The sequence below is a fragment of the Eptatretus burgeri genome, chromosome 2, assembly GCF_056783735.1.
Source record: "Eptatretus burgeri isolate ZD-2024b chromosome 2, Ebu_testis_v1, whole genome shotgun sequence".
In the NCBI taxonomy this organism is placed as follows: Eukaryota; Metazoa; Chordata; class Myxini; order Myxiniformes; family Myxinidae; genus Eptatretus; species Eptatretus burgeri.
In genome coordinates this window covers 33,788,814-33,807,801 of record NC_140962.1, presented here as the reverse complement: position 1 = coordinate 33,807,801, position 18,988 = coordinate 33,788,814, and the positions used below count along the sequence as shown (strand labels likewise).

General features: G+C 44.3%; 1 protein-coding gene across 2 annotated transcripts in view; it reads right to left on the bottom strand.

The window, feature by feature from the left end:
- Positions 1-18,988, bottom strand: part of LOC147031776 (uncharacterized) — a 40,721-nt gene that overhangs the window by 20,726 nt on the left and 1,007 nt on the right. Inside the window, exons 1-7 of one of the 2 annotated variants that reach the window (XM_085867347.1) lie at positions 17,248-17,330; positions 16,943-16,997; positions 16,300-16,371; positions 16,013-16,107; positions 10,407-10,502; positions 7,889-7,996; positions 7,624-7,709 (exon numbers count right to left, since the gene is read on the bottom strand). In XM_085867347.1, coding sequence (XP_085723473.1) covers positions 7,624-7,709; positions 7,889-7,996; positions 10,407-10,502; positions 16,013-16,107; positions 16,300-16,336 — 422 coding nt within the window. In that variant the 5' untranslated portion in view covers positions 16,337-16,371; positions 16,943-16,997; positions 17,248-17,330. Of the gene's footprint in view, positions 1-7,623; positions 7,710-7,888; positions 7,997-10,406; positions 10,503-16,012; positions 16,108-16,299; positions 16,372-16,942; positions 16,998-17,247; positions 17,331-18,988 lie in introns of those variants that run through there. The other variant, XM_085867339.1, reaches the window with a different exon arrangement.

Here is an 18,988-nt window from a genome sequence, read left to right as displayed (position 1 = left end):
AACCAGCTTGTTCTTGTCACTGACCCAACTCATCCACAAAGTTTTGTTGTAATCCATCAACAACTTTTTGAAATATCATGCTATATATACGTATATACATACGAGGTCTGTCTGAAAAGTAATGTCAGTGAGCCTGCTGTGTGCTCCACTTACACAACATGAATGAACTGGTTGTGTCACAGTCTTTCACAACATTCCAGCAATATATATGATTGGTGATGGTTGACTGCGCTCATTGTGTGATTTTTTTACAGGTCGTGCTTTACACGTTGTTTGGTCTGAGTCGTCGCGCTACGAGTCGTGAGCAGAGAGCCAATCTGAAGTTTCTTGCCAAGCTTGGCAAAATACCTTCCGAATCCTTCGAAATGCTGCAGCAAGTCTACGGGGAAGAAACGATGTCACGTACACGTGCATTTGAATGGCACAAGAGGTTCAAAGAGGGACAGGAGGAGGTTGAAGACGATCCACGGTCTGGAAGACCTTCAACGAGCAGAACGTCGGACAATATAGAGCGTGTGAAGCAGATTATGCGCACAGATCGTCGACTCACGGTGCGGATGATTGCTGAGGAAATTTCATTCAACGAGGACACTGTCTGGAGCATCATCACTGAAATTCTCGAAATGCGCAAGGTAAGCGCAAAGATGGTGCTCAAGCTGTTGTCCGAGGACCAGAAATAGCAAAGAGTCACTGTCTGTCAAGACATTATCGAGCGCCTCAAGGACGATCCAGACCTGCTCGGGAGAGTCATTACTGGCGATGAATCGTGGATATTCGAATGCGATCCCGAGACCAAACGGCAGAGTCATCATTGGAAAAGTCTGGCATCACCAAGACCAAAGAAAGCAAGAATGTCGAAGTTGAAGGTCAAGGTGATGCCCATCGCGTTTTTTGACATCAAGGGCGCCGTCCACTTCGAGTTTCTACCACAGGGTCAAACAGTGAATCAATGTGCTCCATCATGACAACACCCCTACTCACAGTGCCCTGAGCATCCGACAGTTTCTGGCGGAGAGGAACGTGCCAACTCTGGAGCAACCCCCGTATTCGGCAGACTTGGCCCCTTGTGATTTTTTTCCTATTTCCCAAGCTCAAGGAGGTGATCAAGGGGACCCGATTTCCTGATGTGGAGGCCATCAAAAGGGCCATTACAACGGAGCTCCGGAAGAAGCCTTCCGGGGGTGCATCGAAACGTGGAAGAAGAGGATGGACAAGTGTGTGAGATGAGAGGGAAACTATTTTGAAGGGGACAAGCTGTGATTTCAATATATTTTTTTTTGGAATAAAATTTCTGTGAAGTCAGTCCTGTTACTTTTTACATGGACCTCATATGTATATGTATATATATATATATATATATATATATATATATATATATATCAGACGCACTTCCTGATTGTTATTATGGTGAGCAACGCCGCAGATTATGTCTCGCACGGTAAAACCACACAATCCACAAAAAACAACCGTCTGTCCACCACCCAGACGATTGTCCTCACAAATGCAAACCATTCAACTCGAATGCACGTGATGTTATCAGCAGGTAAATCCAAGCATGTGAAGTGTGACGAGCACTCCTCCGATCTCCATTGGACATCATCCTACACCAAAGTGTCACCACCTGTGTCTGATGTTTAAATGACAAATGTGGTCATCATTGGTTACATATTTATCGGTGTGCAATCGTGATGAGGGCAAACAATCCTGAAAGCCGGATAGGCTGCTCCGTTTGATGTTCAGCTGATGTTGACCATGTAATCTTTGTCTGTTTGACAGAGTCGCCGGGCCGAAGCCTCTGGGTTGGAGGTGACACTTTGGTTTAGGACTATGTCCATTGGAGATCGGGGGCGTGCTTGTCACACTCCACGTTTCGACATATATGTGTATATATATATATATATATATATATATATATATATATATATATATATATATATATATATATATATATATATATAAACAAATATTATATGTACACATATATATATATATTAAATATATGTATATTTTAGGCAGTAGATTGTAGACGGATGGTACTACCGTTCTGACTTGGGAACGTTAAAGTGGTGCCCAGAACCATCTTCCACTCTCCGTGTCAGGATTGCTGGTCTTACTTTCTGTCTCACTCAAACTACAGCTTCCAGGAAGCTTTAATCTCTCTTTTCTGCAAACAAACATTATTTCCTTTTCATCATACATTTATTTTTCTTACTCACTAATTTTCCCTCCTCACTTTATTCTCTCTTTTCTTACTTCTCAATGCAGTTCTTTTATTTAAGGCTTGGCCTTGATGAGGACTATTTAGTCCGTGCCTGTAGCCTTCAACATAAAAAAATACATATTAATTACATATATATATATATATATATATATATATATATATATATATATATATATATATAGGTTTTTTCCTGCGAACGATGTGAAGGTGGATAGAGTTAGGGTTAGGGTTATAAACCTATGTATTTATATATAGTTAAAATAAAATCAGTTAAAAATCGATATATTTATATATATATATATATATATATATATATATATATATATATATATATATATATATATATATATATATATATATATATATATATATATATATATATATATATATATATAGATCCACAAGATCCACAGATCTGACGGTAAATAGACACCCTATTTTTGAAGGACTACCATTTGAAAAATAATCGGTTTGCTGGTTTGTGCTGTGGAGCCTCGCGTTGCAGGCAGAGACACACACACACACACACACACACACACACACACACACACACACACACACACACACACACACACACACACACACACACACACACACACACACGGAAAACCCAATAAGCTTCTCTCAATGCTCTTGTTTGACCACACCTCCTGAGCCACACAATATTTTTCATAAGTCATGCCCACTTTCCTATGCCACTCCCACTTTAAATAATAAATAATTGGAGGTGGTGTGTGGGTCATGGAATAGTTTTCGGTAAATAAATAAATAATTGGAGGTGGTGTGTGGATCGTGGAATCGTTTTCGGTAAATAAATAAACATATTATTAGAAATCCACAAAGACAGAAATGCCGGTGATTCCATTTATTTTGGATCCTTTTCACTTTGGTCAATAACGTTTGGATCGAGGAGAGATCGAAGGTGGAACGACGGTGTAGTTCCTTACAAACACTATATACACACCTTAAATTACGGAAAATAGACACCCGATTTTTGAAGGACGACCATTTGAAAAATAAAACCAATCAAAAATCGGCTCAAGTAAAATTTTCTAAACATCTCGAAGTGTTTAATTCCGAAGTCTCGTTTCTCTCCATTCAAAACTGAAGGACAAGTATTGAAAATACTGTACGCGGTTTTTAGGCTGCTGCACAGCAACGGGTGGTTGCTGGGCAACGAAATTCAAACACACACATTCCCAGTATATATTCCACCTGTTGGCAAAGTTTCATCGAAATCGATTCGCTGGTTCGTGCTGTGGAGCCTTGCGTTGCAGACACACATATATATATATATATATACACACACACACACACACACACACACACACACACAGCCGGAAAACCCGACAATAAGGGATATCATATATATATATATATATATATATATATATATATATATATATATATATATATAGCGAATCCAATATATGTATATATATATATATATATATATATATATATTTATATATATATATATATATATATATATATATATATATATATATATATATATATATATATATATTTGCGAATTCGCGCCCGCCGGCGTGCGAGCGGCCACGTAACTCGAATCGCAGCACGTCGCCCACCGGACGGACAATTCTGTCGTGACTCTCTCGGACCAACGCCGGGAACTAGTCACGGGTGGGCCTTTCGGCCTCACCAGGATCGTGCCAATCGGCCCCCCGCGTGGGATAGGGTTGTTCGCCAAATTCGACCTACCGAAGTACCCACACGGAGGGTAGACCGGGCGATCGAACCTCGCCACAGGTCGACTCCGGACACGGCCACTTAAGCAACCCGTTCCGTACTATCGGGATAACCGAGCGGTGTTAACGTCGGCCTCGACGGTTCCGATTATTATCGGGAGTATTAAGCCCACTACCAAACCTTTACGTGAAGTAAGATGGAGATTCAATTAAAGAAAAGACGAAGCGAAACGGGAAAAACAGTTCAACACGAGGCACATTTATTCCGCGGCACACGGAAAGCACACATATACAATTACAACAATTATGCACCAAAAGCAGATGTTACAAAAGAAACACAACAATGCAGATATACTACCGACTACGCGAGCACACGGCAACACTTACACAGTTTTACTTTACAGACGGCGCCGACAACACATTTACTCAAAAGCAAAAGAAAAGGGCCACCCTCAACGACAAGGGGACAGACGGGGCCTGTGGGCACGAGACCGGGTGGAGCCTACCCGTCTTGTGATGAGCCGCAAATGTGGCGGCGGTGCCCCGACTCCGCGCTCCTCCGCGGGTTTCGTTGGCACTGCTTGGAATGGGGTGGGAACGGGGCCCCCTTACCGCACTATCTCAGCACGGGGGGGGGGGGGAAAGGGGGGAATTGTTGATGCTCTGGGGAAAGAGGATAGCTGGCTTGCTTGGGTCCCGCGACGAGCGACTCCACTGCGACCTCGACCACGTTCCCGGCTTCCCCTCTCTGCAGCTCCCCGACAGACTCCGAACCCCGACAGACTGACTCTCCTCCAGACCCGACTTGACTGCTGCTGCCACACTCTGCCGCTGCCACACTTCTCCAACTCGCCCGAGCCCAAAACCGAACTAAATTCGCCCCGCGCTTGGCGCTTTATAGTGGTGTAGGAGATCCCATATGCAAATTTCTGGATCAGAACGAGCTCGGGGGTGGAGCCATGCTCGCCCATTGGACGGAGAAAAAGGGGCGTGAATCTCCCCTGATCCTCGAATTTGCATATATCGATTCTACTCCGACACGCCTGGAGGTGGGGCCAAATTGCCCCGCGCTTGCTGATTGGATGGATCAGAAGTGGGCGTGTATCATTCCTGATCCGACTTCTCCTCGGAAAGGCCGCACTTTGTACCCGCGGTTCGGCGCGCGCCCTGTACGAGTCCAGGACAGCCTGACGCTCGGTGCCCACAAGCGGTGCGGGAATGGCCGCAGAAGGAGAGGCGAAGGTGGTGGAGGGTCCAAAGTGCTGGCCCATGGCCACGGTGACGCTTGGAATGGCGGTGATGCGATGTTTGCGGGAGCGAGCTGTGAAGGTAAAGGTCGTGGCTGTTGGCGTTGTTGTTGTTGTGAAGCGGCGTTGCAGTTGGTGGTTGTTGTGTGATGGCGGTTGAGACGTGGTTGGTTCAAAATAAAGATAGAACAGAAAAACGGCTATCTTAAAGGGTCGCAGCCCGAATGAATCACATTTATTCCCTCTAAACAACGGGTTTGGGGCTAACTACACATGTACTTACAGAGATATCTCCCCTACGGGACCTGAATGGTGGTTTGCGAATTTCCTCAACCGTAACAATATATATATATATATATATATATATATATATATATATATATATATATATATATATATACATATATATAGTATTTGGCCACATCTCTCAATGGCGAATAACGAGTTTGTGAATTAAAAAAATATTCTCGTATCCGGATCTTCATCAAAATCTGAACAATTTGTCCGTGTCATGCACCAAGCCTGTCCACCATATTTCATCCAAGTTAATCCATAACGTTTTAAGAGATCCTGCTCACAAAAAAAAAAACAAAAAAAACAGACAAACAGGGTGAAAACATAACCTCCGTCCACCTTCGGTGGCAGAGGTAACAACGCATTTTCTCAACCTACAGTTCAAAAAATCCATTGTTTATTATTGTCTGCTAGTGCAGACCATTGCTCGTCTTCAACAGGCACGAGTATTCAGTTGAGCTTCGAGGTGATCATAAAGCATGTGTCAGGTCACCACATTCTGTTCATTACCTCGGCCACTGAAGGTAGACAGAGTTTATGTTTTCACCCCTGTTTGTCTGACTGTCTATTCTTGAGCAGGATATCTCAAAATGTTATGGAATGATTTGGACAAAACTTGATGGGCAGGTTGAGTGTGTAACAAAGACAAGTTAATTTTATTTTGGTGAAGATACGGCCTTTCAGTGGGATACAAAACGTAAACTGTTCAGCCTGGCAGTGGTATGTGCTCCACCGAGTGCCATTCTAGTTTTGTACGATATGATACATTTCCTCTTGAGGATGTGTCATAACATAAAAACAAGAAAAAGAGCAATCAGAGATTGCAGACCCTCGCCAGGACTTGTGTTGTGTTGTTTTTGTGTGGTTTTGTGTGGTGTTTGTGTAGTGGTGTGTCATGTAATTAGTAAGAGACATAACTAGAACGGCCACTTTATAACTGCTGGCAGTGATGACCGGGTACCAATACGTCCACAATGATGCAACCCCGCTTTGATTAGACACCTGACCCTGACCCATGACATTTCTTATTATTCAATTGAATTGAGAATGGGATTAAAATAAATTGAATTCAAATCAAATGGAAGACTAAATCGGTACAGTGCTGCATTGGTGTCATCAGAAGGAACCCGAACAAGCAAAAAGCAAAGATGGTCATCAGGAGCAACCTGGATAGGATTCGCATTTCAGCTGCTACTCCTCTACCCTCAAACACATCCAGGCACAACCAAGTTAGCCTTATTCAAAAAAAACCCCAAAAAAAACAAAAAAACAAAAAGAACCCAGATTAAAAAATTAAATAATTCTGGCTGCCAGACCATGTGTCCAATCAAGTTGAAATTTAAAACATGTATTACCCATCGCTACTAGATCATAACTGTGAAGTTTCACATCGATTGATTAGGTGGTTCCAGAGAAAACATTATTTAATATTTTTCTTAAGTCCTTAAAAGGCTGCCAAACAATGTGACATCAATTATTCCTGAACAAATTTGTACATGCATGCCTTTGGGAACATATGTGTGAAATTTCCTCTCGATCTGTCCAGCCGTTCTGGAGAAGAAGATTTTATACGTTTTTGGGTAAATCCAATATGGCTGCCAAACCATGTGACCTCTGACATTATATGTATGAACCTTTTGTTCCTCGTGGATAGGCAGTCACATGTGTAAAGTGTCACCTCGATATGTTCAGCCATTTCAGAGAAGATGATTTTTGAAGGTTTTAAAAAAAAAAAAACTAACAATATGGCTGCCAAATCACTGACGTCATGACTGCTGACGTCATCAAAAAAAATTTGTGGACCATTTTATCCCGACATGACCCTCAAAAATTTTCATACTGATCGGATGTGGTTATTGTACACCAAGCAGTTGCGAAGAAAAACACTAAAAGTTATGTGCAGACAGACAGACAAACAAACAAACGGACCCAAATGCAATACCCTCTCCTTCGGCGAGGGTAAGAAATATTGATGCAAATGAAAATGGCTGGTACACACGTAATGACATGTGCATCGTTCTTCAAGCTTTTTCCACTTACATAAAATCAAGTGCTCAGCAACAATTTCTGTTGGAGATGAGCAATGAGTAAGGGGCCCTTTTTTTCTGGTGGAGTCAAACTTAACTGACGCAATAAGTCTTTGGCTCACCTGTTCCACAAAATGGGAAGTTCCTCGTGCAACTCAGAGTTGATCTCCTCAAACACCTTCTGCACTTTCTGGAACTCTTCATCTGCCTGGAAATGTAAAATGCATCCAGCACAGTGATGGTTATGGCAAACAAGAGCATTGATAAAATCATAAACACTCCGTGATAATGCAGCAAAGTATTGGTTATTCATCAAAATGGTCAGGTGCTTGAGAGGAGGTGGTGAGAAAGTGAGAAGAAATAATACAAACAAATCACAGCATGCACCTTCGTCAGCTTTGCCTCGTCCTGTTTTTTCGCTTGCTGAAGGCCAGCCATGTGGTGCCGAGCGCTGTCGTAGTCCACCAGCTTGCGGCTTCGCTTTGCTATTCGAGCCTGTTCAAAAGTAGTGCAATACCGCATTTAGTACATCTCACCAGAACAAATTATTTCGTTGTTTCCATCTGCACCGAGTACAAAATATGCAAAATGTGATCGCCATAGTGAAATTAAGGCCAACATAATCTGCCCCCCACAATGACAAAAAAAACAACAACACAAAAAACCCGCAACATCTCTTAGGTTGAATGCAAACTGCTATTTCAAGCTAATATTTTGCCAAAGAATGGAATGTATCAGCTAAAAGTTGATAAAAGCATGTTGACTGGCATGGGAATTAGGTGTTGCTGACATTTAGTGTGTTCACCCTCATCGGAGAAAACGGAGCTCTTTTGCTCCGATGAAGGGCGAACCATTTCCGAAAGCAGTAAACACTCAACTTATAGTTGATAAATTCCATTATTTACCTGTCTTGTTTGTCAACAGACTCGCCTTAACTTGGATGAGTATTCCATTGTATCTTTTGCCAAAGATCACCATAAAAAAATTGTTTAAAAAAAAAAACGAAATGGGAGGGGGGGACCCATGTCGCATGATAAAGACCCCATGGGTGTGATGGCTGAGGCTAAAATTTAGAGCAGCCTTGATGACTCGTATCGCCTTCTCCTGCATCAAAATGACTTTGTACTTTCAAGATGGAAACACGATTGCTGTCTATTAATAATGAGAAAAGGGCAGTGTCTGAATTTTGTCCGAAAGTATGCTTTCCCTCACTGAAGATGCTTCCTCACTATAATTCATGGACCGGTGTTTGTGTGTGGGTTTGTTTGTTTGTCATGCTCCTCCTACAATTCTGGGCCAATTTCATCCAGACTTGTTGCAGAGGATCAGCATGACCCCAATTCGTGTTTTGGGGTGTTTTTATATTTGCAGGTGGTCTTGGGGGAGTGAGGGGGGGATGCAAATTTTTCTATGTAAATTTATCGTGTAGCATCACCTTCAGGTGGGTGAGTGTATTACAAGTCTCCACCATTTACAGTACAGTATTTCTGTCCCCGTTTTCCAGGTGACGCTTTGGTTTGTGAGGTGTAGTGAGGTGTTTTATGCCTGGTGTTGGCTTAATAGTTCGGGTGGTGGACTTGGGATCCTTAGATCCTGAATTCAAATCCCACTTGACTGTTGAATTATTACCAGGTGGGGTTGACTCTGCCTGTCATCCTTCCAAGGTCGGCAAAATGAGTGCCAGCTTGCTGGTATCCTGCGTCGGAGTGGTGACCCATCCAGGATTGTGCCCAATAGCCAAGGAGACTGCTTAGGCAGCACCAATGCTCTGCACAGAGTATGGTCCCAATGGATGGATGGAGGTGTTTTGAATTATCAGCAGTCAGTATGTTTTTGCTTTATGCACGTAACCTGAGCCTGGTGTTGGCTTAGTGGTTAGGGTGGCTGGCTTGGGATCCTAGGGTCCTGAGTTTGAGCCCTGTTTGCCACTGAATTAACACCAGGGGGTTGACTCAGCCTGTCATCCTTCAGAGGTCGACAAAATGAGTACCAGTGTACTGGGCCTGGTGCATGCCCTGGTTAGAATAGGTGTACCATATCCCCTTTGTGTCGTAAGAGGCGACCAGGGTTGGCGTCAGGAAGGGCATCCGGCCATAAAAAATATTGCCTCAAGAAGGGAACCATGATTGCATGGAGCCCGCAAAAAGCTAACCCCCTGCTCAGCAGGGAAAAATGGCTGTAAAAAAGGCACGTAACCCGGGTTATAGTGTTTTATTTTTGCGTATACAGAGTTGCCAGTTGCCTATATACCGCCCAAATAAAGGTATGCATCATAAGAACGTGTTGCATGCTTGGAACAAGATCGCCCATAAGGCTGATACTCCGCGAGTCGATATAAAATGTAAACCATGATCAGGTTCTCGAACGATTGTACTTATTCACCACTTTTGGTGCAAATCTTAGTTTCCTGTCCTCCTCGATCATTTCAGAAGAAAGATGCAGCTGAGCTGCCCGAGCTGGTGAGAATAGTCAGGTTTATGATTTAATACCACTGCACATTGGACATTTGGGTCAACTCGTGTCATTGCAAAGCTGGGTCAAATTGTATTAAAAGGTGTAATATGCTATAAAATATGGTTTTTTGGAAGGAGAGCCTGGTTGTTGAATGCATTGAATCGACAGAAGGCTGTTTGAAGCATGGTAACTGCCGTGGGAGGCAAGGAGAAGCTGATGTTTTGGCAGTTAACCCTTTGTTGGAGCAATGAGTGGTAGTACCAAAACTACAAAGATGCTACCAATTTGATATGAATACTAGGCATTGGGTAAATCTTAAAAAAAGAATAACATACACATAAAATAGTCGATGCGATAAGCAGGTTGAACGTTATGTTCAATTTTTTTTTTTAATACAATGTCGTCAATTTTATGTTTCTCGTAAAAATGTACATGCAAGTGTTAACGGTACCTTGATGTCAGGGAACTGTGCCAGATAGTTCTCCAAAGAGATCAAAGCCTGTCCCTGAAGCTTTTCATGATAGTCTTCCCAGAGGAGTGAAGACATCTGCCAAACACATGCCATCATAATTAGCAGGCACGGAGTCCAAACCCAAGCAAAAGCTTCGACAACATCACAACCACAACAATATCTCATCAAACAAGGTGTTGGATGGTGTGGTGAAAAATGTTTTCTCCAAATGAAGAACAATATACGGTGTAAGTAAAGTCAATCATCATTTTGTGAACTCAAGTTACATTAGGAGACAAAGTTGAACCAAGGGAGGACCAATTTCAGATGACAACTGGCAAAAAATAAAAATAAAAAAAAAATAAAAAAAAAAAAAATCGGTTTTCTGTTATCTTAATCTAAGTATCAATTTGGAGACAATGGATTATTTCACGAGGCTCATAAAGAAACAAATCAAAGTAAACTTGATGTTTGCACAGTTACGAGAGCATCATTTCTAAAATGCCTGACAAATGCCAATTTCACCCCCATCCCCGACTTGGCTCGATATCGGTTTTTCACTTTTTATCTTCCCAAAAGGATTTTACCCATCAAAAATATTGTTACGAATTTTGGCCCGTCCGGCGTGCGAGCGACCACGTAACTCTAATAGCAGCCGCCTCGCCCACCGGAACGGACAATTCAGTTGTGACCCTCCGGGAACTACCGCCAGGAGCCAGTCACAGGTGGGGGTTTAACCTCACCACAACTCAGCCGCATTCGACCCGCGCAAAATAGGGTCCGATCGCCGAATGGTCGATTTACCTAAGTACTCGCGCGGATAGCGTACTGAGGAGTTGTACCACGCCACAGGTCGACTCCGGACACGGACCGCTTAAGCGGCTCGTTCCGTACTACAGGGATAACCGAGCGGAGTTATCATCGACCTTGACGGTTCAGATTAGTTTCCGGGTGTTTTAAACCCACTACCAATCCCTTACGTGATGCAAGATGGAGATTCGATAAAAGGAAAAGACAAAGCAAAACGGGGAACAATCGGACAAGCACATTTATTCACGGAAGGCACGTATATTACAATAAAACAAAGGAACAAAAGCAATACACGTATACGTTTATGTAAAGAAAAACACAAGCAAAGAACCAACGCAGATCTACAACCGAATATGACTTACACAGCAACACTTAACCGCTCTACTTTTCCAGACTAGCGCCACACACACACACGTTTACAGGAAACCCAAAAGAAATGGAAGTCGCGACTTCCCTGAGCACGTCGAGTCCTTGGTGACCGTAACTCTGAGTCCCTCCGGCGTGGTCCACTGGCTCGTGCCGTGCGCCTGCACGTGACGTCCGCCCGACAGCTCGGACGAATGAACAGAATCTATCACCACAACTCTCCACAATTCCCCTTCAGGGACAAGGGAACAGGAAAGGGAATGACGTTCTCGTCGACCTTCACGCCCACGCCTTTTGTCAATCGCTTGAACAAACCAAGAGCCTCGAGCCTCCAACTCTCCACACCCACGCCTTTTGTAGGGGCCGGCTCCGCCCTTTGCCCTGCCCCATTTCTGTCTCCACCTCCCTTCTGGAAGCTTCCCAAAAAGGGGCGTGCCCTCGCGTTCCCCCTCCCCGCGCCGTGCGGGGGACGAGGAAAGTCAGTTTTGGCTCAGGGCCAGGGAATTATTCCCCCAAAATCAGGCCCCCACAGTTTTTCACCTTTGACCCCTGGCTCAAATCGCACCTCCCCCATGCCAAAGCGTGGCGTTGTGGGCGGGAGATCTTGGTGGGAGATATTTAAGCGGGAGTTGCTGTTGCCACTCTGCTCCATTTCATCCGTCCCGTGGAGATCGTGACCGCACGGTGCTCGTTGAATGGCGAGTGACGAAGATGGTGGTAGCGTAGTTGTGGAAGGTGGCGTCATGGGGTGAATGGTGTGATTGTTGGTGTCGTGTAGTGAATGGCGTGATCGTTGAGATGTTGGTTGTTGTTGTTCTTGCACCTAATTAACTACAGCAAAAGAAAAACGGCTCACTGAAGAATCGCAGCCCGAATGAATCACATATATTCCCTCTATACAACGAGTTTGGGCTAACTACACATGGACTTACTGATATACCTCACCTGAGGACCCTTCATGGTGTAATGTGAATTTCCACAACCGTAACAATATTTTAGAGGTTGGTGTTGTCTGCGGTCCACGGTGACCAAACTGTTTTGATTCCCCCTTCAAAAAAAAGGTCAGCTCGAGCAGTTTAAACAACCTTTCCCGGGAAAGCCACATCTCCAAGCTGGCCTCCAAAGACAGTCGCCGACTGGGCATCCTACGTCGTGCAAAGTCCTTCCCTGGCACATCTGAACTTCTAACCAGTTAGAAGGCTTTCATCTGCAGTATGATGGAGTCTAATGGAGTACTGCTCCCCAAACTGGGGTGGTGATCCTGCCTCATACCTCGCTCGTCTTCACGCTGTGGAAACCAAGGCTTTTAGGATCATTGGTATCTCCTGTGATGAGGCTGAGTCATTGGGCCTCTCACTCTCTCTCCGGAGGCCTTTCTGTCTTCTACCGTCTCCTCTCCGGCCTTTCCCCCCTGCTCTGTGATCTGTCCGCCCTATATTTATTCAGTGCGCCAAAGGTCCGCACACAGTCAAGCAATGGATTTATTTACACAGGAAAGATTCGTCCAGCAGAGACATGCAAAATGTGTGAGGTGCGGCAAAAGAAATATAGTTATACAGTAAGACAAAAGACAGAGTGCAGAGCTAACCCGATAATAATACTTGCAAAATCTTACTTAGGATGAACAAAACAGGCACCATCAGGGTCATCCCGATAAAGGGTAGATTCGTGAGAGAAATAAGAGAAATGACGAGGTGGTCTTGACCTCTTTGCTCACCGAGTGGAGTTGACGAACCCATGCGGCCCAAATGTTGAGGAGAGGTAAAAGAGGTGGAATACTCGTGTGTCTATGGAGCATATTTGAAGAGGTGCAAATGAGGGTGTGCTGCAGGTGAGGTGCAAGGAGGAACTAAAAAGAGGTGCGTGTATGTAGGGTCACTATGAAAATAATGGTTGTCAGGACTTGCACTCGCCGATTGCTCTTTATGCGTCCACAGCAGACGAGACAGGAAAAAAGAGAGAGAGAGAATGTGGAAGAAGACAGCTTACCGATGTGTGAGATCATCTATAAATGTGTATGTGTTATCAGCTTAGTCCTAATGGATGCACCCGATACGGCGCCTGGATCACTCGCTCTCCCAGCGCTCCATTCTGCAAACTCTGTTCCATCCGCTCCGTTCTCCAAGCTCCGTTCCACTTCTCGTCACGTGCCACCGCCAAAGCCAAAAAAGATCCCTCTCTGTGTCTGGAACACATTGCTTAAATAGTTGCAGCGAGGAGGTGGGACCTGGATGTGGATCAAATGGGTCGTTATGCGGAGTGTCTGAGCTTTACGGCACCCCCCAATGGTGCACACATGATTACCCCAGCACCGGCACCACCCACTCGAGGCCTCAGCCGTCAAGATGCTGCCATAATCCTCTAGGCTTCTACACACCATACTAATCATGACACCGGTGTCTTAGGCTGTACTCTCCGGGCACGAACGTGCGCTGAACACCCAATGGGGACCACAACATCATCATCAGGCTAGAACATCAGGGCTAGCCATAAGTTGTTATATGGCAATTAGCGCACACTTGTGCTTTGAGTTACAGGCATCTGAATGTCCAGCTCCAATGAAATCTGCCATCGGTACATCGTGCTCTTTGTTCCCGCTACTCCCAAAGTAGCGGCGGGCATCTGGGGTGATTGTGGTTGAGGTGATGGTTGAGGTGGCATGGCTGTTCATTGTGGTTGAAGCATCAGTTGTGAAAGCAGAACAAGCTTGCGTGATGTTACAATGGTGATAAGTGACAATAAGTGTGTCTTGACCATTGTAGTATTGTTGGTGGGTAGAGCGTCGTGAAAGTTGGAATGATGTACCAGTTTGATTGTGGCACACAATTCAAACTGGGAATTTGGGCGCACTTGCAAATTAGCTGTTTGTTGTGTACTTGGCGTGTTTGCCTGTGTGAGAGAGACTCATGTACAGGGAATTAAGATGGGGAAAAGAAACAGGGGGGAAAAAAATCTACCTAATCCCACACAACACATATTGACCCATAAAACCCATTGCACACAAGGGAAGGACTATCTGGAACAAAAAAATAACAAAATAACTATCTCGGGAACTGCTCTATGCTGCGTGCCGTTGCCTCCAGCATCACAATTTGCAGAACCGTCACAATATTCTGCTTTTAATATGTTGATTATACACAAGTCCACATTCTCTTCAATCTCATTATTCCTGCCAGGTCTTCAAGCCAGGTACAATTTCAAAACCTGGTGTTGGCTTCATGGTCAAGGTGGCTGGCTTAAGTTCTTAAGGTTTTGAGTTCAAGTCCCTGCTGTGCTGGTGAATTGACAGTAGGTGAGTTGATTCAGCCCATCATCCTTCTGAGTTTGGCAAAATGAGTACCAGCTGACTGGTAACAGGTGGCATTGCATCAGCAGCATAGCTGAACCCCCAGAAAATGATGCAGCCGAGCAACCACAGGCCACATACAAATAAATAAAAAATAACCACCATTTACATCATCACCCATCCAAATCCATGATATTTTCTACCCCCATTAACCCTCCGCAAGCTCTCTTCTTTCGAATCTTCCAGTTTTCCTTTTCTGAGAGTTTCCTTGTTTCCATCTTGTCCACCCATGCGTCATCCACGATCCCTCATTCCTCCCCACATCCCTTCCTCGTGCAAGTCTTCCTCTATATTGTCCCTCAACCGTGCTGTTGATGTACTCACCCACCCCCTCCACACCCTCTCCTTCCACTGTTCCTGTTGTTCCGTTACATCCTGATCCGGTCTATGTTCTGCCTCTCAACTTTGCACGAAAAAGAAGTCGAAACCCATGGAAGAGCCGGACAACAAAAGGTATTATGTCAATGCACTTGCAACAGAGTGGATAGGCAGGTGAACAAGGGGGTGCACAGATAAACAAGAACAGCGTGCAGCAAAAGCAACAAGTAAGCAAAAGGTGTAAGGTCGGCATGAATAGAAAGAATAATGGGTGGGTATGGGAGCAACACATGAGAGCAGCGCGTCACCAACTTAAAACAATGGTGTGAAGGATGACACTGGATGGACTTAACCCAAGAAGAGGAGGTGAACAATAAGCTTGCATTTGGAGGTTACAATAAATGAGTTAATGGATGAGGGACCTCGACCAGAAGAAGCTGGGGGAGGAAAGAAGTGGTTGTGGGGGGTGTTGAGCTTCATCCAATATTGCAAAGCCAGGGACATGTGACGAAACAGAACACGGCTGACTTTTTCCATGATCAAGGGTAAAATATCTTACAATGCAACGCAACATTTTATGGTACGGGACGTGTTGTTGGATGGCACACAGTGGCGAACTTTGCTCGCCGACACAAAAGCATGCGGTTCAAGAAACTCGGTAAACGTTGGACAACGTATTCAAACCCACTTTAAGGGATTGCTGCACGGCAATGGCTACGGTATGGCTGTGCAGTGCTTGAGTGGACAAAATCAATGTGTTTCTTGCCTCAACGATAGTATTCAGTTCCTCCTGCCCAGGCCAAGATGTGTCATAAAGCTCCATGAGGTCCTGGTTCAACTGAGCACCAGCTTCTTGTAAAACTGTCAGAAACAAACAGGAAGCGGAATGAGTCACACCGAAGAGAATGTGGCTACCCCCATCTTTTTGAGGCAAACTGTGACCACAATCACTTCCCTCATCCTCCCCAAAAAAAAGAAAAACTCCCAGCGACACAACATTTTCTACAAATTTCACTGCCGTGCCTCCATTGCACGAACATTCCAGAAGCGTACCTTTGATAAAGCTTGCTGCCGACGTCAGAAGAAACATTGAGACCAGTTCCCATTTTGAGGTCTACTTCATGTCTGATCACATTTCATGAGGAAGGTAAACTATAAATAGCGACCAAGCTGAGAATACATTTCACTCATCGCTTGAAAAGATTACATGTAAGTCAGGGGTTCTCAACCTGTTGTACCTCAAGGCCCGCTCGAGTACACTGAATGTCAAAAAGGTCAGGGACCACATCAAAAAAATGATAGCAACTTAAAAAACAACAGGATGCTCTGAACTGAAAGTTATATGTATCCGTCTGCTGCAATAATTATATATATATATATATATATATATATATATATATATATATATATATATATATATATATATTAATAATAATAATAATAATAATAATAACTTTATTTGGTACCCAATTTAAGACATTTAAGCCAAAATTGGTATCTGCCTTCTGAGGTTGGTATCATCTGCACGGACCACGAGGTGACACCTTGCGGCCCACTGATGGGTCACGACCCGCCGGTTGAGAATACCTGATGCAAGTCACCATTATGAATTGCAGGCCAAGTGGTAAAATACAGCACGAAGAAGTCTCCCCATTGTACATGTACAAAGCAAAGCAAGTCCTTTTAGATCTGTAACCTTTTATTGCTGCGAGGTACGCACGAAGGTCTCTGCACAATCGGGTACCCTCCGTCTAAGGTGAGGAGGAAGGGGTCGGGGACGGGGGATTTGCAGAGAGACAAGCTTGATGAGCATTCACTCGTTGCATGTGTAACACAGTTTATCACATCAGGGTGTTCAATGATAGACAGGGGTAACAATCAACACACACACGCACACACACACACACACACACACACACACACACACACACACACACACACACACACACACACACACACACACACACACACACACACACACACACACACACACACACACACCTGCTGTTGGTTGAAGCGCTGTACAAACTCCAGAAATGGAACATCCTTGGTCTCATCTGCCTTCCCAAGCCGCTGCAAAACCTAAAGGTAATCCAAATAAACTTTAAACAATGCGTTACATCCACAATTATTTATTTTTAAATCATCACCATAACGACCCTTCCCCAAACATGAATCTCCTGCACAACTTTTCCTTTCTCTCCCCAATCCTCCCAGGTGTGAAAAAGTCTCCCTAACATCTCAAGGCGGCCACCTTAACCGTTTTAAAGGCAACAAACAGGCCCCAAACCAGATGGTGGTTGTCGTTACCGAGTTGTCAACCGATCGAGATCGGGTTTATTTAGAGTTTGGTAAAACATCAAGGATATCGATGGTTAAAGGCGCAGCAAAAATTAACCCGGGAGTGCACCACGTCGGTGTTGGACCAAATGGCCTGATGAAACGTTTGTATTGTGACATTGACCCTCCAGGTGTGAAAATAATTGGGTTCAGCAAACTTCGGGCCAATTGGCTCTGGGATGGGGAATTGCACAGGGATCAAAGAAAAGACTTCAATGTTATACAAATATAATATTATATATATATATATATATATATATATATACATACAATAATAATAATGTACAATCTGAAGATTATATTGTGAGGAATCTGTCCAAGCAATCCTCCAATCTGTCCAAGTCCAACTTGAATCTATCCAAGTAATGAGGATAGTGAGGATACCCTCACTGTCCTCATTACCCCCACTACCCTCACTATCCCCGCTACCCTCACTATCCTCACGATCCTCATTACCCCCACTGACCCTCACAATCCACACTACCCTCACTATGCCCACTACCCTCACTAACCTCGTTACCCTCACTATACCCACTACCCTCACTACCCTCACTATCCCCACTACCCTCACTATCCCCACTACCCTCATTACCCCCACGACCCTCACTACCCTCACTATCCTCACCACCCCCACTATCCCCAGTACCCTCACTATCCTCACTACCCTTACGATCCCCACTACCCTCACTAACCTCATTACCCCCATTACCCCCACTAACCTCATTACTCCCACTACCCTCACTATCCCCACTAAGCTCACTACCCTCATTACCCCCACTACCCCCACTATTCCCACTACCCTCATTGTACATACATCGAGAGCACGTTTGAAACATTTCACTTGTTTTTCTCATCGACATGAGAGAGCCAGTTATAGGTCTCAACAAACAACACAACTACTTTAACCTACATGTACAACTTCATCATGTAATCGGTTTCCAAGTTACTATTATACAAAGGGCGCACACACACACACACACACACACACACACACACACACACACACACACACACACACACACACACACACACACACACACACACACACACACACACACACACAAACACGTACACACGTACACACACACAAACACACAAACACACAAACACGTACACACACACACACACACACATATACACACGTACACACACAAACACACAAACACGTACACACACAAACACGTACACACACACACACGTACACACACAAACACACAAACACGTACACACACAAACACACACGTACACACACACACGTACACACACAAACACGTACACACACAAACACGTACACACAAACACGTACACACAAACACACAAACACGTACACACACACACACACACACGTACACACACAAACACGTACACACGTACACACAAACACACAAACACGTACACACAC